General features: G+C 43.8%; 2 protein-coding genes across 2 annotated transcripts in view; both read right to left on the bottom strand.

The window, feature by feature from the left end:
• LOC139407008 (transmembrane protein 242) overlaps nucleotides 1-20,272 on the bottom strand; it is a 407,233-nt gene that overhangs the window by 57,985 nt on the left and 328,976 nt on the right. The window lies entirely within an intron of this gene.
• LOC139407005 (serine/threonine-protein kinase D3-like) overlaps nucleotides 5,707-20,272 on the bottom strand; it is a 57,191-nt gene continuing 42,625 nt past the window's right edge. Inside the window, exons 12-19 of the mRNA XM_071150243.1 lie at nucleotides 12,677-12,729; nucleotides 12,448-12,520; nucleotides 11,841-11,947; nucleotides 11,235-11,396; nucleotides 10,957-11,055; nucleotides 10,500-10,767; nucleotides 9,548-9,633; nucleotides 5,707-9,320 (exon numbers count right to left, since the gene is read on the bottom strand). Coding sequence (XP_071006344.1) covers nucleotides 9,147-9,320; nucleotides 9,548-9,633; nucleotides 10,500-10,767; nucleotides 10,957-11,055; nucleotides 11,235-11,396; nucleotides 11,841-11,947; nucleotides 12,448-12,520; nucleotides 12,677-12,729 — 1,022 coding nt within the window. The 3' untranslated portion in view covers nucleotides 5,707-9,146. The remainder of the gene's footprint in view (nucleotides 9,321-9,547; nucleotides 9,634-10,499; nucleotides 10,768-10,956; nucleotides 11,056-11,234; nucleotides 11,397-11,840; nucleotides 11,948-12,447; nucleotides 12,521-12,676; nucleotides 12,730-20,272) is intronic.

The following is a 20,272-nucleotide window of genomic DNA, read 5'->3' as shown; positions in this document are numbered from 1 at the left end:
GTTCCAAACCTCTCTGCCAATAACAGCCACTTTTGTGACCCAGAAATGATTTTAAATTGAGATTAAAACGGCTGCATTGGGCCTTTAACTTTTTTTAAATTACAAAGATTATAAAAAAAAAAAAATGGTTCAATATCTTTGCCTAAGCCTTTGTTTTATGGTACATAGACACAAACACACCCACAAATTGCTCAACAAACTCCTTTTTCCTTAAAAGTTTGACGACTCTCCAGCATCTGTCTTTTATTACCCACGTTTATGCAATATATACAGTACCAACCTATTTCATCTGGTCTCACTGGAAGAGTGCAGGGGCTTTGAACAGCGTGCCAAAGACTGACATCATGAGTGATCTTGGGTGAAACCCCCTTACTGGTTTGAGATCCCGACTAATGGCTGCAGCCTGTGCCTGACAGGCATGTGTATCTCAGGTTCCACATATTGTAGTAGAGTTTATTAACCTTAACGCTGTTCTCTTTACGCTCGCCATGGTTAAAAGCAGTACATAATCGTCTCTGGTGCTCCGCTCTTTCATCACTGTGGTCTAATGGAGTTTCCATTAGAAGTAGATAGGCCTATCGCTTTTAATACTCCACTTGAGTCTCTTTTTCCCATCAACATGTGTTCCCCGATTAGTCTAAGGGTGTGTCCCAAATCGCACCCTATTCCCTATATAGTGCACTACTTTTGACCAGGGCCCACAGGGTAGTGCACTATATAGGGGAATATGGTGCCATTTGGGATGCGTCTTATCCCACCCAGGCAAGCCCCTCCTTTTGGTTCTGTGTTGCCTAGGGGCTTGGAGCCGGTGCTGCTTAGTGGAGATGATTTGGAAGTGAAGCCATGTATGATTGATGATGTGTGTTCTCAGGCCTCTGTGTGTTGGCCGGGGCTTCACACAGACGAGGTAAGCAGAGCCGCTCTTGTTTTTGTTCTGAAACCCCTCACCTCCTAGGCAGGTGAAGTGAGACGGCTCGTGGAGGTCTGCCCGGAGGGAGGGGTCATCGTCCAGCAACTGGCCAATCGGATCGCAGAGGACGGGGGCGCAGCACTGATTGCAGACTACGGGCACGGCGGGACCAAGACGGACACGTTCAGAGTACGTACCATCATGTCTCCAACTTGGCCCATTTATCAGCAGATTTTAATATGGTCTCGGTTTGTGTGTGTCTCTGACTTAGTGTGTATGGTAATGTGATTAGCCGAACAAGCCTCAGCGCCAAGGAAACCGATGCAGGAAGCCGACATGCCTCTCTTGCCCTTTGCTGGTGACACACGGAAATCAGGGTCAACTGCCCTCCAGTCCTGTTCCTCGTGCTCCACACGAACCTAGCCCCATCTGGCCCCTATTAAGAGGGGTGGGCTCTCACTGCATGGCTCTCTGGCTCTGGGACTCACTAAATTGTGTGATGAAAAGGGGGGCTGGGGGAGGTTCAAACAAGCGGCCCCCTCCTACAGAAGACATATGGCAGGGAACTGCACAATCCCATCTGTGAACAAGGCGTCCATGGTTCAGGACGGCTCACGCTTATGTCACAAGTGACTACATGAAGATATTATCAGCTGTTGCTTGTGAAAGGAAGCACCTGATTTGGAATGAGAAAAAAAAAGAAAGAAAAAGGAAATATTTAACAACTAACAAATGAAGTCAAATGTAACAATACACCAATAACAAACTGTTGTAGTCATGCGTCATGTTGTCATAACACCAGACCGCCTCTCCTGTCCCCCACCCCCAGGGTTTCAAAGATCATAAGCTCCATGATGTCCTAGCGTCCCCTGGCTCTGCTGACCTTACTGCTGACGTGGACTTCAGTTGCCTGATTAAGATGGCTGGAGCTACGGTGGTCTGCATGGGGCCTGTTTGTCAAAGAGACTTCCTGAAAAATATGGGCATCGATACAAGTGGGAAGAAACCCTGTGTTCACACAGCATTATTCCACTTATTTATACATGAGGCTAAGGTGACTATTGTACACTGAACAAAAATATAAACACAACATGTAAAGTGTTGGTCCCATGTTTCATGAGCTGAAATAAAAGATCCCAGACATGTTCCTTGCGCCCAAAAAGCGCAAGGAACACATTTGTTTGTGAACACATTTTCAACTGGCTGATCGGGGCTTTCAAGAGCACTTGGGATAAACGTTTTACTTTGCCCTCTACTCAATTAGCGTTGTCCAATTGCAATGTTGGGTTTCTCTTCAGGTTCTGCTGAGGAAATGTGCAGACCCGTCTATAAAGGCCGAGCTGATCCAGGGCTATGACATGCTGACCAACCCCCAGAAGATGGGCGAGAGGTTCCAGTTCTTCACCATGCTCAACCACAGTCGGCTCACCAGGCCTGAGCAGTCCGAGGGGGGTGAGAAGATGGCCCCGGTTCCCAAGAAAGCCCCAACACCCCTGCCTGTGACTAGCTTCAGTGAGCTTGGCCTCTCGTGAAAAGCGTAGCCAGAGACCCACCATGGGTTCCAACAGAGACTGCACTGCAGAGGCTGTGAATGTGAACTCGCCTGTGAAGGCACTTAAAATTTGCACCCTTGAATTTAGTACTATACCTTGATTATATACAAAAGACCTTCGGAAGCAATAGGGTTTGGTCTGAATTTAGTTTGAAAAGTTGAGCTTATGTGCTAATCAAATCTAGGAATGATGCACCCTGAGGGACGATGGCAACTGATGTCTTTCTTTATCATATATATATATGTTAATTAAAGCAACATGTAATTCAGAGGGGTACGGAATGTAAATGTTCTCAGTCAGAAGAACGTCACCCCAGGTCACTGCGTTTCAAGCTTTAGGAATACGGCTCCGCTCTGCTCCTGTCTTTTGGAAGGAAACTATTAATGGGCCACGTGGTGCCTGGCTGCCTTAACATCTTGAACCAATTGGGTGAGCGTGGCGTTCGTAGATAGCAGCCATGTCCCAACTGGCACCCTATTCCCTATGTAGTGCGCTACTTTTGACCAGAGCCCTGGTCAAAGGTGGTGCACTACATAGGGCATAGGGTGCCATTTGGGATGCAAGTCAGCCACTCGCAGCATGCTGTGTTTTGCTCTGACAGGCTCGCCCTTGCTGCACCAGTAGCAATTAAAAGAGACTATTACACAGGACTATCACCGTAGCCAAAATAACCAGACAGTCCTACTGAAGGGAGGCCAATGTGAAGCTAAGATACAGTGCCTTGCGAAAGTATTCGGCCCCCTTGAACTTTGCGACCTTTTGCCACATTTCAGGCTTCAAACATAAAGATATAAAACTGTATTTTTTTGTGAAGAATCAACAACAAGTGGGGGACACAATCATGAAGTGGAACGACATTTATTGGATATTTCAAACTTTTTTAACAAATCAAAGACTGAAAAATTGGGCGTGCAAAATTATTCAGCCCCTTTACTTTCAGTGCAGCAAACTCTCTCCAGAAGTTCAGTGAGGATCTCTGAATGATCCAATGTTGACCTAAATGACTAATGATGATAAATACAATCCACCTGTGTGTAATCAAGTCTCCGTATAAATGCACCTGCACTGTGATAGTCTCAGAGGTCCGTCAAAAGCGCAGAGAGCATCATGAAGAACAAGGAACACACCAGGCAGGTCCGAGATACTGTTGTGAAGAAGTTTAAAGCTGGATTTGGATACAAAAATATTTCCCAAGCTTTAAACATCCCAAGGAGCACTGTGCAAGCGATAATATTGAAATGGAAGGAGTATCAGACCACTGCAAATCTACCAAGACCTGGCCGTCCCTCTAAACTTTCAGCTCATACAAGGAGAAGACTGATCAGAGATGCAGCCAAGAGGCCCATGATCACTCTGGATGAACTGCAGAGATCTACAGCTGAGGTGAGAGACTCTGTCCATAGGACAACAATCAGTCGTATATTGCACAAATCTGGCCTTTATGGAAGAGTGGCAAGAAGAAAGCCATTTCTTAAAGATATCCATAAAAAGTGTCGTTTGAAGTTTGCCACAAGCCACCTGGGAGACACACCAAACATGTGGAAGAAGGTGCTCTGGTCAGATGAAACCAAAATTGAACTTTTTGGCAACAATGCAAAACGTTATGTTTGGCATAAAAGCAACACAGCTGAACACACCATCCCCACTGTCAAACATGGTGGTGGCAGCATCATGGTTTGGGCCTGCTTTTCTTCAGCAGGGACAGGGAAGATGGTTAAAATTGATGGGAAGATGGATGGAGCCAAATACAGGACCATTCTGGAAGAAAACCTGATAGAGTCTGCAAAAGACCTGAGACTGGGATGGAGATTTGTCTTCCAACAAGACAATGATCCAAAACATAAAGCAAAATCTACAATGGAATGGTTCAAAAATAAACATATCCAGGTGTTAGAATGGCCAAGTCAAAGTCCAGACCTGAATCCAATCGAGAATCTGTGGAAAGAACTGAAAACTGCTGTTCACAAATGCTCTCCATCCAACCTCACTGAGCTCGAGCTGTTTTGCAAGGAGGAATGGGGAAAAAATTCAGTCTCTCGATGTGCAAAACTGATAGAGACATACCCCAAGCGACTTACAGCTGTAAGCAAAAGGTGGCGCTACAAAGTATTAACTTAAGGGGGCTGAATAATTTTGCACGCTCAATTTTTCAGTTTTTGATTTGTTAAAAAAGTTTGAAATATCTAATAAATGTCATTCCACTTTATGATTGTGTCCCACTTGTTGTTGATTCTTCACAAAAAAATACAGTTTTATATCTTTATGTTTGAAGCCTGAAATGTGGCAAAAGGTCGCAAAGTTCAAGGGGGCCGAATACTTTCGCAAGGCACTGTATTAAAGTCTTGATGATTAAAAGTGATCACACAACATTTTTCTTGTGTATATTATATAGCTGTACCATCTTTGTCTGGGAATCACATAATGCACAGAGTATTTTCCTTATTTTTATGTGATCATTTGATTAAGACTGAAAATATTTATGGTATTTAATCCAGTATATTTATACTTGGAAGGAACATGTCTGTTGCCTTTCTCAGAAATCGACATTTATTTTGTTTTCTGGGGCCTTCTGTAGGCCTCAACATGTGGTGCTATCATTACACAGCAGTAGTTAGCCATTTATTTTCTTCCCCAGCCACAAATGGCTCTGTTCATCTAACATATGGCACAATGAAATGTGACAGGCTCCACTGGCACTCTGTGACATTTGGTTTTAATTACACAGATTAGAGCCACAAAAAAGAGCACTTTACCCCAGTTCTTATGTTTCCCAAATGGTACCCTATATAGTGCACTATATAGTGCACTATGTGCCATTAAGAGGATGAATGGCCAAGACAAAAGATTTAAGTGCCTTTGAACAGGGTATGTATGGTAGTAGGTGCCAGATGCACCGGTTTGTGTCAAGAACTGCAAAGCTGCTGTTTTTTTCATCGTCAACAGTTTCCCATGTGTATCAAGAATGGTTCACCACCCAAAGGACCTCCAGCCAACTTGACACAACTGTGAGAAGCATTGGAGTGAACATGGGCCAGCATCCCTGTGGAACACTTTCGACACCTTGTAGAGCCCATGCCCTGACTAATTAAGGCTGTTCTGAGGGCAAAAGGGAGTGCAACTCAATATTAGGAAGGTGTTATTAATGTTTTCAACACTGTGTAATCTTACATAAATGTAAAAAAAATCAAAAAATTAGGACCAATTGTAAACAAGCTGCAAATGAAATGAGTACATTCTCTGCAGTGCTGTCCGAGAAAATGTTTTATTAGATATGTCAATATTGAAATAAAGAAAAAACAGACATCTGCCAATCCAGTGGCAACACAAACTACAAATGAATCTCAGGTTTAAGTCATTACCCTTCTACATGAACTTTGTATACTGAAAATACAGTATACTGTGTGGCGAAGTTCCGAACGTTGTTTCACCGTCCAAAGTGGTTGGGTTGAGACCGAATTAGGCTAATACCAAAGTAAGGAGAGGGAGAAGAAAACATATTGGTGTCTCAATTAAGTCACTTGGTGTTTTCACAAAAGAAAAATCTGAATTTTTTTGGGGGCCCGGCGCACAGTTGCACAGTCAATTAATTGTGCATTCATTCCTTCTACTCGTTTACTGTATGTTTTAACTGGGTATCCTGCGGTGAGCATGACAAGTCTGCACTTGGTTCCAGCGATGTATTTAATTTCTGATGGACTTGTATGTTATTAAGGCCATCACTCAATGAGACATGGTCAATTCGTGATTTAGGTTGGGATGGGAAAAACACTCTAAACACAGAGAAAATGTAACACGGGTGCGCACGCTCGCACGCACACGGTATTGAAGGCATGGTAAGCCACGTTCCTCTTCTTCTCTCTATGACACATTTAGGATTTCTCTCTTCAGCAAACATGTTGCATTCATTGTATTATTACAGAGTACGGAGTAAATGTTTCTGCTGCTTTCTCTGTATCCTCCCATGCTTTCACTGTGCTCAGACGTTTGGCTACATCCCAAATGGCGCTCTATTCCCTACATAGGGAATAGCTCTGGTCAGAATTAGTGCAATGTATAGGGAATAGGGTGCCATTTGGGATGCATCCGTGGTGAATCTGCTGGACTACTTGGCTCTGCAGCCCTCTCACCGGAGTACAGCAGTAGTTCTGGCCTTGGGTGGACCCAGTCAACCATACATACACAACAGGACAAAGGACATAAGGAACAACAAGGTATTGGTCATGTAACGAAACAAGGAAGGAAGGGAAAGAAATAAGGCAAAGCTTTGAGAAGGCCCATCGGTTCTTGAACAAAAATCATACATTTGGTACTTGAAAAACATTTATCAACTATCTTTACTTCATTAAAAAATATAACATTTGTAAGCTAACGGTATGGCTGAGAGCAGAGAGTTCATATCTACAATTTCCTAGGCTTGGTTATCATTGAGCAATCATATCAATGTTTTTCTGACACTTAGCACTGTACTCCATTTAGATGACATCCAGAATGTTTATAGTTATATATATTTAAAAAAAGGGTAGAATCCTAAAAATATAATTACTTCTATTAATTATATTTCTACGGGTAGAATTCTCAGGCTTTTTTTTAAATCTGGCATTTTTCTAAGGAGGGATGATAAGACCGTGTGGAGCAGCTGCTGATTGGTTCACAACGTCATTCAAGGCATCCAATAAGGGAGCCAGAGATTACAGTTACCTAAAAGTGCAAAAAAACATCTCACCGAATAAGCAAAATAAATATGTGGTCAGTGACCAGTGTATAAGGTACACCCATCTAGTACCGGGTCGGACCACCTTTGTCTCCAGAACAGCCTGAATTGTTTGGGAAATGGAAACGTTGCTCAATTGGTAACAAGGGATCTAACGTATGCCTTGTTACCAATTGAGCAGCCTCTACCGTTGACACCAGGCAGGATGAGCCTATGGTCTCATGCTTCTTACGCCAAATCCTGACTCTGCAATCCACATGACGAAACAGGAACCGGGATTTGTTGGATGTTTTTCCACTCCTCAATTGTCCAGTGTTGGTGATCGCGTGCCCACTGAAGCCACTTCTTATTGTTTTTAGCTGATAGGAGTGGAACCCGGTGAGGTCGTCTGCTGTAATAGCCCATCCGTGACAAGGACAGACGAGTTGTGCGTTCCGAGATGCCGTTCTGCACACCACTGTTGTACTGCACCGTTATTTGCCTCTTCATGGCCCGCCTGTTAGCTTGCACGATTCTTGCCATTCTCCTTCAAGCGCTCATCAACGAGCTGTTTTTGCCTACAGGACTATTGCTGGCTAGATGTTTTTCGTTTACCGTTCTCAGTAAACCCCAGACACTGTCGTGCGTGAAAAGCCCAGGAGAGCGGACGTTTCTGAGATACCGGAACAGGCGTGCCTGGCACCGACAATCATACCCCGCTCAAAGTTGCTTAGGTCACTCGTCTTACCCATTCTAACGTTTAAGCGAATAGTAACTGAATGTCTCGATGCCTGTCTGCCTGCTTTATATAGCAAGCCACGGCCACGTGACTCACTGTCTGTAGGAGTGAACCATTTTCGTGAACGGGATGGTGTAGCTAATAAACTAGCCACTGAGTGAATATCCACGACATTAGTATATTTTGTATTAAAAGGATACTACAGGAGATTGGCAATTAAGCCCTTTATCTACTTCCCCAGTCAGATTAACTCGTGGGTACCATTTTTATGTCTCTGCGTGCAGTTTGAAGGAAGTTGCTAACTAGTGTTAGTGCAATTGCTAACTAGCGTTAGCGCAATGACTGGGAGTCTATGGTAACTGCTAGCATGCTAGTAGATTCCATAGACTGCCAGGCATATCCCGCTAACGCTAGTTAGCATTGGCTTGCGAAAATACCTCTTACTTCCTTCATGCTGGATGAAAATGGTACCCACGAGATCATCTGACTCTTGGGAAGGAAAGTGATTAATTGCAAGAATCCCAAAGTATCCCTTTAAGTGTTCCAGTTCAATAGCATTACATAAAACCAATAGAAAGAAAAGTTTTCCAAAATTAGCACTCTCATGGTAAACTAACAATTGAATGTAGTCGTGGTGAGATTTCAAACACACATGTTAAACTAACAACATTAAAACAATATGCTATTGAAGCTGAAAAGCTTGACTGTTTCTCGGTCTCCAGGATTTGGTCTAAAGTAACCATATTTTATAGAAACCCCTTTTCTGGGTTGAAAGGCAGTGCAAATGTTTATTACTGTTGCTGGGGGAATCCCTATCTAACCAACCCACAAAGGTAATGTATGTCTTTCAGGCTCATGAGACACACTGTATATTATGGCTTGTAGAGAAGGCAGCCGGCGGAGAAAGACGCCATGTCTCTGGAATGTGATGAAAACAAAACAACCTAAAGATACTCGATCATCACCCCCTCCCTCACAACTCCATCGTGTGTTCCCATGTCATGGTACTGTACCACCCCACTGCTGCCTGTCCACTGCATCGTCTCCTGTCTGTTCCATGTAGTAGTGCACGATTACACCTTCATGCACATACATGTAGGCTAACATATGCATCTCTGCCTGTTTAAGCTTACAGTCTCAGCCAGGAGTGGCAGGTTCCAGGGACCCAAGCACTAGCCATGAGACTCAGAGTCCCAGGATGCCCTGTGAACTCCTCCTGAAACACGTGCATCCTGCAGGCAGTCCTCCCGGCCACTAGGGGTCCTCCTCCATGTCGTCCAGATTGGGTGCCATGATGAAGTGCTTGGGGTAGTGCAGGCTTCTCTCGTCGGCGTACTCCTCCCAGCGGGTGTCGTCGCTCTCGTGGGTGATGTAGCGCTCCCCTCGGCGTGTCTCAAACTCCCGGAGGTCCAGCCACGTCTGATAATCCTGGAGGAGGGATGGGAAGCGTATAGGTTAAGTGTATTGTCATTAGCAAACTGCAAGAAGAAGCCTAGGAGAAGTAGCTTATCATAGATCCTTAGACGGAGTGAGTCCTTTTTTTTTTTATAACAGAGTGAACTGTGAACACCATAGAGATGTGTTGCATTTAAATGATGTGACGGACATGGTGTGACTGAAGGTAGCTCCTCCTAGTCAATGTCCAGGTGTGTTACCTGGAGCCAGGGGTGACTGAGAGACTTGTCCACACTGTAGCGCTTCCTCATCTTCACCTGGAGGAGGTTGTTGATCAGGTCTGTGGCTGTGAGTGGATGGACAAACATGCACAACATCAACATGAGAAACAAGGGAGATCTACATTTCCATCCAGCACAAGCTCTCCCCAGTCTGGCCACTCCAGACAAGTGCTCGATTTTATACACCTGTCAGCAAACGGGTGTGGCTGAAATAGTCAAATCCACTCATTTGAAGGGGTGTCCATATACTTTTGTATATAGAGTGTACATGGCTACCTCTAGGTTGAGTCAATTAGGACTACACAAATAGTACGCTGTTATCAGTCTCAAAGTAACAAAGACAGTTCCAAAGACACTTCCAAAGAGTTGAGCAGTAGGCTTCTTTTTCTGAGGGGAGAGACTGAAAAAGACCACACTGAGAAAGGTGAAGACAGAAACTAAGGCGGTCTACTGGTCAACCCAATAGGAACACACGCTACATCCCAAATGACACCCTTTTCCATTTACGGTGCACTACTTTTGACCAGAGCCCTATGGGCCTTATAGGGTGCCATTTGGGATGGAGCCACAGTCTAGTTTTGACCAGGAGTAAACCCCAAGAGATCCCACTGTAAGTACACTGAGTGAGTCAACAGTGTATTTATCCTGTAATGGCCAATTACTTGGTGATTACAGGGTTGGTGACTGTAAAAAGCGCCAGTGCATGACTATTGTCTAGAATCTACTTATAAAGCGAGAGTGCTATAGATGGCTCTCAAAATAAATGATCCATAATAGCAAAATTGGACATGTTGTAAAGAAGGAAAAAAACATGTATTTTTGATCATTAAAAAAAAAAACAGTGCGTCCTCAATGACACCGTATTCGCTATATAGTGCACTATAAAGGGAATACGGTGCCATTTGGGATGCACCCACCCACTCGCTCTTACCCTCTCCAGAGATGTCCTTCCAGGGGTTGGGAGGGTACATGAAGGCAGCGTTGTGGATCTGGTCGTTGATGTCCTCGTCCTCGTTGAAGGGGAAGGTCCCGCTGAGGCTGACGTAAACGATCACGCCCACCGACCACATGTCCAGGGAACGGTTGTAGCCTTTACTGCGTAGGACCTCAGGCGCCAAGTAGGCGGGCGTGCCCACCACGGAGCGCCTGAACGACTTCTCGCCGATGATGCGAGCGAAGCCGAAGTCACAAAGCTTCACCTATAGGAACACACATAGGAACCAAGGTCATCCTTGTGCTGCCATCCTTGTGCTGCCAATGGTAAGTTCCATTTTGAATGCTTTAGTAAGCAAAGTAATTATAAGTAATTGATCTGGTTAAATACATCAAAATCACAATGAGCCCAATAGCCCAGTCCGCTTGTTGTGGTGGACAGCTCATGTACTCACCTGAGGGAAGGGCTCTGCGGAAGCCAGCAGCACATTCTCAGGCTTCAGGTCACAGTGAACGATGTTCTTAAAATGGAGATGCCTCAAAGCCACCAGGATCTGTGGGTCACGAAGCACATGGGGAGACTTACTATTGGCTGAGCTGTGGTAATTACAGTGGCTTACCAGTATTGTGTAATTATCTCTAGGGTACAGGAACAATTACACAGTAATAAAAACACTTTGCGTAAAGTGTTACTGTGGTTCATTAGTATAAATGATATTTTTCTATAACTGACCTGTGTGACTAGGAACTTGGTGAGACGCTCAGGGAGCTTGCTCTTCTCACTGGACAAGATCGTCTCCAGCATGTCGCCATGGAGCTTCTCCATGACAACAAAGACCCGCTCGGGAGTCTCGAACATGCACTCCAGGTTGACGATCCCAGGATGGTGAAGGTTCTGACAGGCAGGGAGACAGGGATTTAATTCAATTCTAAATGTAATATTTATCCCTGACGTGCAATTAGGGAGAAGGAGACCTAGGATATACCGAAACGTGTTCTCTATGTGCTTGGTGACAGATGACCTCCACTATGCAGAGGATAGTGCTGCACGCACATTAGATGTTTTAAAAAAAAAAATTATCAACTAACACCACACTCCACAAATGGAGATATGTATACACCAGGGTCCACAGACGCACTTTGAAATCAGAAAAAGTACATCATTACTTCAGAATAGCTCTTCAAGGGTCTAACCCGGGACTCCAAACTGGATCTCTACGTTTTACTAATGTTCTTCAGTGAAACTATAGCGAAACGTAGCTAACAAGATTCAGATTCCCAGGCTATCGGGGTCTAGACTGTCTGTGAAAGAGGCAGGCTTCACAGTCCCTTTGTCTACCTGGAGAATAGCCACCTCGTTCCTCAGCTGGCTCTCCTGCTTGGTAGGGAACCTCATCTTGTCGATGATTTTGATGGCCACGTCTCTCCCAGTCTTTCTGTGTTTACCTAAGCACGGACATTAAAAAGATAAATCACAGGCTACTCCCTGCAGACTGTTGCAAATGAACTGTCTGTATTTCTTCCTCTGTCTCCAACTATAGAATAGACCGACGGCGAGGAATTCCACTAATAAAAGTTTATTTGCAAAGCATACAAAGAAAAACAAGCTTAGTAGCCTCCCTCTCCCTGTGAATTAAAGCCACTATAAAGAGAAGAAAACATGGCTGGATGGATGTACATGAAGCCAAAGGGAAGGGAACTCTGCTGCTACCACGCTCTCCAACCAAGGTGCATGAATTGAGGAGCAAACTGAAGTGAAGAGGAAATTCAGAAACTCTAAGGAAGACTGTGGAAGTTGATAAAAAAAAATAGCTTTGTTACTGTTAAAAGCAACAAAAAAAAAAGCTATTTTCAACTTCCACGGTCCTGAAGAGTTGCTGAATTTCCTTCCCACTTCACAATGTACATAAAGCCAATGGAACCACTGTAGAGGCAGTCTGACTTACCTCCATACACAATCCCAAACTGGCCCGACCCCAGGACCTCATCAGCAAAGATCTGGTAGACTGAACTGATATCCTAAAAAAAAAAGATAAAAAACATATTTCACCAAACAGACAATCCATCTAACGTTTTGCAGACATTTTTAAATATTCCTCAATCACTCAGTTATCAGGAATGCTTATGAAGCTGTAGCTATACATATCTAATATGAGGTATTTGATATGCACTTACCACGTTCTCTGTGATCTGTGAGTTAGACACTGATATGCTGATTGAAAGGTCCTCTGAAGAGACAAGAAAAATATTCTGTGAGGCTTTGGAAACAGTAAATGATCAAGCTCTATTTGAAGCAGGTCCAAGGAAAGGAAACATGATTATATTCTTAATTGTCAAAAGCTTGGACACACCTACTCATTCCAGGGTTTTTCTTTATTTTTGACTATTTTCTACATTGTAGAATAATAGTGAAGACATCCAAACAACGAAATAACACATATGGAATCATGTAGTAACCAAGAAAGTGTTAAACAAATCTAAATATATTTTATGTTTGAGATTCTTCAAAGTATCCACAATTTGACTTAATGACAGGTTGGCATTCTCTCAACCAGCTTCATGAGGTAGTCACCTGGAATGCATTTCAATTAACAGGTGTGCCTAGTTAAAAGTTCATTTTTTTGAATTTCTTTCCTTCTTAATGCTTTTGAGTTATGACAAGGTCTGGAGTGGTATACAGACGATAGCCCTAAGACCAAGTCCATATCAAATAAGCAAAGATAAATGACAGTCCATCATGACTTTAAGGCATGAAGGTCAGTCAATCCGGACCATTTCAAGATCTTTGAAAGTTTCTTCAAGTGCAGTCGCAAAAAACATCATGCTCTATGATGAAATTGGCTGTCATGAGGACTGCCTCAGGAAAGGAAGACCCAGAGTTACCTCTGCTGCAGAGGATAAGTTCATTTGAGTTACCAGCCTCAGAAATTGCAGCCCAAATAAATGCTTCACAGAGTTCAAGTAACAGACACATCTCAACATCAACAGTTCTGAGGAGACTGTGTGAATCAGGCCTTCATGGTCGAATTTAGCGCAAAGAAACCATTACAAAAGGACACCAATAATAAAACAAACACGAGCAATGGACATTAGACTAGTGGAAATCTGTCCTTTGGTCTGATGAGTCCAAATTTGAGATTTCTGGTTCCAACCACCGTGTCTTTGTGAGACGCAGAGTAGGTGAACGGATGATCTCCGCATGTGTGGTTCCCACCGTGAAGCATGGAGGAGGAGATGTGATGGTGTGGGGGTGCTTTGCTGGTGACACTCTGTGATTTATTTAGAATTCAAGGCACAATTAACCAGCATGGCTACCACAGCATTCTGCAGCAATACGCCATCCCATCTGGTTTGCAGTTATTTTTCAACAGGACAATGACCCAACACACCTCTAGGCTGTGTAAGGGCAATTTTACAAAGAAGTAGTAATGGAGTGCTGCACCAGATGACCTGGCCTCCACAATCACCCGACCTCAACCCAATTGAGATGGTTTGGTATGAGTTGGACCGCAGAGTGAAGGAAAAGCAGCCAACAAGTGCTCAGCATATGTGGGAACTCCTTCAAAACTGTTGGAAAAGCTTTCCAGGTGAAGCTGGTTGAGAGAATGCCAAGCATGTGCAAAGCTGTCATCAAGGCAAACGGTGGCCACTTTAAAGAAACTAAAATATTAAATATATTTTTATTTGTTTTAACCCATTTTTGGTTAACGTGATTCCATATGTGTTATTTCATAGTTTTGATGTCTTCACTATTATTCTACAATGTATAAAATAGTAAAAATAAATAAAAACCCTTGAGTAGGTGTGTCCAAACCTTTGACTGGTACTGTATATTTAAAGTAGATATGATGCTTAACTATTCAAGCTAAATTGATTGAATCGTTTCTCCTCTATCAATCTACACAACAATAACCCATAATTGTTTTTTGTCTATTAAAAATAAAAAACGGAAATCACATTTGCATAAGTATTCAGACCCTTTACTTTACTTTGTTGAAGCACCTTTGGCAGCATTTATAGCCTTACAGCTTCTTGGGTATGACGCTACAAGCTTGGCACACCTGTATTTGGGGAGTTTCTCCCATTCTTTGCAGATCCTCTCAAGCTCTGTTAGATTGAATGGGGAGCGTTGCTGCACAGCTATTTTCAGGTCTCCCCAGAGATGTTATATCGGGTTCAAGTCCGGGCTCTGGCTGGGCCACTTAAGGACATTCAGAGACTTGTCCCGAAGCCACTCATGCGCTGTCTTGGCTGTGTGCTTAGGGCCCTTGTCCTGTTGGAAGGTGAACCTTCACCCAGCCTGAGGTCCTGAGCGCATAGGAGAAGGTTTTCATCAAGAATCTCTCTGTACTTTGCTCCGTTCATCTTTCCCTCGATCCTGACTAGTCTCCCAGTCCCTGAAAAACCTCCCCACAGCATGATGCTTCCACCACCATGCTTCACCGTAAGGATGGTGCCAGGTTTCCTTTAGAAGGGATGCTTTGCATTTAGGCTAAAGAGTTCAATCTTGTTTTCATCAAAGCAGAGAATCTTGTTTCTCATGGTCTGAGAGTCCTTTAGGGCCTTTTTGGCAAACTCCAAGCGGGCTGTCAGAATCCCGTCTCTGAGCTCTACGGACAATTCCTTCGACCTCATGGCTTAGTTTTTGCTCTGACATGCACTGTCATGTCCAATCAATTGAATTTACCACCGGTGGACTCCAATCAAATTGTAGAAACATCTCAAGGATGATCAATGGAATCAGGATGCATCTGAACTCAATTTCAAGTCTCATAGCAAAGGGTCTGAATACTTATGCAAATAAGGTATTTCTATCTGTTATTTTTAATAAATGAGAAAACATTTCTAAAAACCTGTTTTCACTCTGTGAATTGTGGATTGATGGGGATTTTATTTGACTCGATCCATTTTAGAATATGGCTTTAAAAAAATGTAAATGTGGAAAAAGGGAAGGGGTCTGAATACTTTCCGAATAAACTGTATATTTGTATATGCTGTATGTAAAGAATAAGTACAAATCTATTTAGGTGAATGCCCAAAGCCTGTACTTTCAGTACATTTCCATTGGAGTTTCCATTGGTTCTGAACTCGGACTGATCTATACCAGCAGTCCGGTCCCAGAAGTGGGCCACCAAATACCAATCAGCTGGGTCACCCAAAGACTGGGCTTATGTAACACAATCCATTGAAATAGATCAAGCTGTCTGCACTGAATGCACAGGCCAGTGGAACAAAGGTGGCGTCCCAAATGGCACCCTATTCCCTATGTAGTGCACTACATTTGAACTGAGTCACTATATTTTGGGAATATGTGCCATTTGGGACACAAGCAAAATGTTGACGCAAAATTGAACCCAAAGACCTCGACCAATAGAAACTATGTTTTATTTGGGCTTGAGGTAGGTAGGTAGGTCACTAGTTTGAACCCGTGAGAATAGGTAACTATCAAATAACCAAAGATCGCTAAGGGACTGATAGAAATTCACAGGGGGGAGGGGTGGTCCAAAGTAGGTGAGGGTTGTCAAACTTTTATTTTGGCTTCGGGGAGGGTTGTGTGGTTTTTTATTGGTCACAGGGGAGGTTAGCGTGGTTTTCCCTGGTTTACATTCGCTCTTCTGCTCGCATTTTCTCTATAAACAATGGCTTGACTTAGCGAAATGCTTGTGCTTCTAGTTCCGACAGTGTAGCAATATCTAATAAGTATTATCTAACAATTTCACAACATTTACCCAATACACACAAATTTAAGTAAAGGAACGGAATTAAGAATATATAAATATGTGGACGAGCAATCTCACAGCGGCATAGACTAATATACAGTAGAATAGCATATAATGCAGTATATAAGGTTGAAGTCAGAAGTTTACATACACTTAGGTTGAAGTCATTAAAACTCATTTTTCAACCGCTCCACAAATGTCTTGTTAACAAACTATAGTTTTGGCAAGTCGGTTAAGGCCTCTACTTTGTGCATGACTCGAGTAATTTTTTCAACAATTGTTTACAGACAGATTATTTCACTTATAAATCACTGTATCACAATTCCCGTGGGTCAGAAGTTTACATATACTAAGTTGAATGTGCCTTAAAACAGCTTAGAAATTGTCAGAAAATTATGTCATGGCTTTAGAAGCCTCTGATAGGCTAATTGACATAATTTGAGTCAATTGGAGATGTACCTGTGGATGTATTTCAAGGCCTACCTTCAAACTCAGTGCTTCTTTGCTTGACATCATGGGAAAATCAAAAGATATCAGCCAAGACCTCAGAAAAAATTGTAGACCTCCACAAGTCTGGATCATCCTTCGGAGCAATTTCCAAATGTCTGAAGGTTCCACGTTCATCGGTACAAACAATAGTACGAAAGTATAAATACCATGGGACCACGTAGCCGTCATACCGCTCAGGAAGGAGATGCATTCTGTCTCCTAGAGATGAACGTACTTTGGTGCGACAAGTGCAAATCAATCCCAGAACAACAGCAAAGGACCTTTTGAAGATGCTGGAGGAAACAGGTACAAAAGTATCTATATCCACAGTAAAACGAGTCCAATATCAACATAACCTGAAAGGCCGCTCAGCAAGGAGAAGCCACTGCTCCAAAACCGCCATAAAAAAGCCAGACTACGGTTTGCAAATGCACATGGGGACAAAGATTGTACTTTTTGGAGAAATGTCCTCTGGTCTGATGAAACAAAAAAAAGGACTGTTTGGCCATAATGACCATCGTTATGTTTGGAGGAAAAAGGGGGAGGCTTGCAAGCCGAAGAACACCATCCCAACCGTGAAGCACGGGGGTGGCAGCATCATGTTGTGGGGGTGCTTTGCTGCAGGAGGGACTGGTGCACTTCACAAAATAGATGGCATCAAGAGGGAGGAAAATTATGTGGATATATTGAAGCAACATCTCAAGACACCAGTCAGGAAATTAAAGCTTGGTCGCAAATGGTTCTTCCAAATGGACAATGACCCCAAGGACAACAAAGTCAAGGTATTGGAGTGGCCATCACAAAGCCCTGACCTCAATCCTATAGAAAATGTGTGGGTAGAACTGAAAAAGCGTGTGTGAGCAAGGAGGCCTACAAACCTGACTCAATTACACCAGCTCTGTCAGGAGGAATGGGCCAAAAATTCACCCAACTTATTGTGGGAAGCTTGTGGAAGGCTACACAAAACGTTTGACCCATTTTTAACAATGTAAAGGCAATGCTACCAAATACTAATTGAGTGTATGTAAACTTCTGACCCACTGGGAATGTGATGAAAGAATTAAAATATGAAATAAATCATTCTCTCTACTATTATTCTGACATTTCAGTGGCCAATAATTTCAAGTCTGTATGTAGGCAGCAGCCTCTCTTTGCTAGTGATGGCTATTTAACAGTCTGATGGCCTTGAGATAGAAGCCGTTTTTCAGTCTCTCGGCCCTCTCTTTGATGCACCTGTATTGACCTCGCCTTCTGGAAAATAGCGGAGTCAATAGGCAGTGTCTCGGGTGGTTGTTGTCCTTGATGATCTTTTTGACCTTCCTGTGACATTGGGTGCTGTAGATGTCCTGGATGGCAGGTAGTTTGCCCCCGGTGATGCGTTGTGCGGACCGCACCACCCTCTGGAGAGCCCTGCGGTTGTGGGCGGTGCAGTTGCCATATCAGGCGGTGAACAGCCAGACAGGATGCTCTCAATTGTGCATCTGTAAACGTTTGTTAGGGTTTTAGGTGACAAGCCAAATGCCTTCAGCCTCCTGAGGTTGAAGAGGCACTGTTGCGCCTTCTTCACCACACTGTCTGTGTGGGTGGACCATTTCATTTTGTCAGTGATGTGTACGCTGAGGAACTTAAAACTAAATGTAGTGTTATGAAATAGGCATAGGGAGTGAGCTTGTACGTGGTGGTCGGCAAACCCTCAACCTTGTGGCCCGTAGCCCTGCGTGGCATCAACTTTGCCACTTCAGCATGCTTTTGTGACAAAATCAATATCCAAGTTTATAAACACAAAGTCGCTACAGTTATTGTTATTTGTGGTCGTAAACATTATTTTCAGTTAATTCTATGAGGGGGGAGGGTGATTAATTTATTTTACAGTATAAGGGAGGGTCATGTGAAGGAATTTTTTACATTGGGGAGAGGGGTGCATTTTTCTATGACACGTTGAGTTGGACCAGCCCCTCCCCCCAGCAAATTTTGATCTGTCCCTAATTGACTCACATTGTACTCCATTGTGTGACCACGAATTGTGTTGCTGAGTTGAACTCAATTACACTGAACAAAAATATAAAACGCAACATGTAAATTGTTGGTTCCATGTTCCATGAGCTGAAATAAAAGATCCCAGAAAAGTTCCATACGTACAAAACGCTTATTTCTCTCAAATGTTGTACAGAAATTAGTTGACATCCCTGTTAGTGAGTATTTCTCCTTTGCCAAGATAATCCATCCACCTGACAGGTGTGGCATATCAAGAAGCTGATTAAACAGCATGATCATCACAGGTGCACCTTGTGCTGGGGACAATAAAACACCACTCTAAAATGTGCAGTTTTGTCACACAACACAATGCCACAGATGTCTCAAGTTTTAAGGAAGCGTGAAATTGGCATGCTGACTGCAGGAATGTCCACCAGAGCTGTTGCCAGAGAATTGAATGTTCATATCTCTACCATAACCCGCCTCCAACGTCGTTTTAGAGAATTTGGCAGTATGTCCAACCGGCCTCACAACTGCAGACCACGTGTAACCACTCCAGTCCAGGACCTCCACATCCGGCTTCTTCACCTGCAGGATAATCTGAGACCAGCCACCCGGACAGCTGATAAAACTGTGTCAGAAACCGTCTCAGGAAGCACATCTATGTGCTTGTCGTTCTCACCAGGGTCTTGACCTGACTGCAGTTCAGCGTCGTAACCGACTTCACCTCCGATGACCACTGGCACGCTGGAGAAGTGTGCTCTTCACAGACGAATCCCAGTTGTAACTGTACCGGGCAGATGGCAGACAGCGTGTATGGCGTCGTGTGAGCGAGCAGTCTGCTGATGTCAACGTTGTGAACAGAGTGCCCCATGGTGGCGGGGGGGTTATGGTATGGGCAGGCATACGTAACGGACAATGAACACAATTGCATTTTATCAATGGCAATTTGAATGCACAGAAATACCGTGACGAGATCCCGAGGCCCACTGTCGTGCCATTCATCCGCCGCCATCACCTCATGTTTCAGGATCTGTACACAATTCATGAAAGATGAAAATGTTCTTTCAGTTCTTCCATGGCCTGCATACACACCAGACATGTCACCCATTCAGCCTGTTTGGGATGCTCTGGATCGACGTTCAGCCTGTTTGGGATACTCTGGATCGACGTTCAGCCTGTTTGGGATGCTCTGGATCGACGTTCAGCCTGTTTGGGATACTCTGGATCGACGTTCAGCCTGTTTGGGATGCTCTGGATCGACGTTCAGCCTGTTTGGGATGCTCTGGATCGACTTTCAGCCTGTTTGGGATGCTCTGGATCAACGTTCAGCCTGTTTGGGATGCACTGGATCGACGTTCAGCCTGTTTGGGATGCTCTGGATCGACGTTCAGCCTGTTTGGGATGCTCTGGATCGACGTGTACGACAGCGTGTTCCCGCCAATATCCAGCAACTTCACAACAGTCGTTGAAGAGGAGTGGGACAACATTCCACACAGGCCGCAATCAACAGCCAACTTTATGTGAAGGAGATGTGTCGCGATGGGTGAGGCAAATGGTGGTCACACCAGATACTGACTGGTTTTCT

This window comes from Oncorhynchus clarkii, chromosome 4, assembly GCF_045791955.1.
Source record: "Oncorhynchus clarkii lewisi isolate Uvic-CL-2024 chromosome 4, UVic_Ocla_1.0, whole genome shotgun sequence".
In the NCBI taxonomy this organism is placed as follows: Eukaryota; Metazoa; Chordata; class Actinopteri; order Salmoniformes; family Salmonidae; genus Oncorhynchus; species Oncorhynchus clarkii.
The sequence above is the reverse complement of the archived record's forward strand: the minus strand, read 5'-3'. Positions and strand labels throughout refer to the sequence as shown.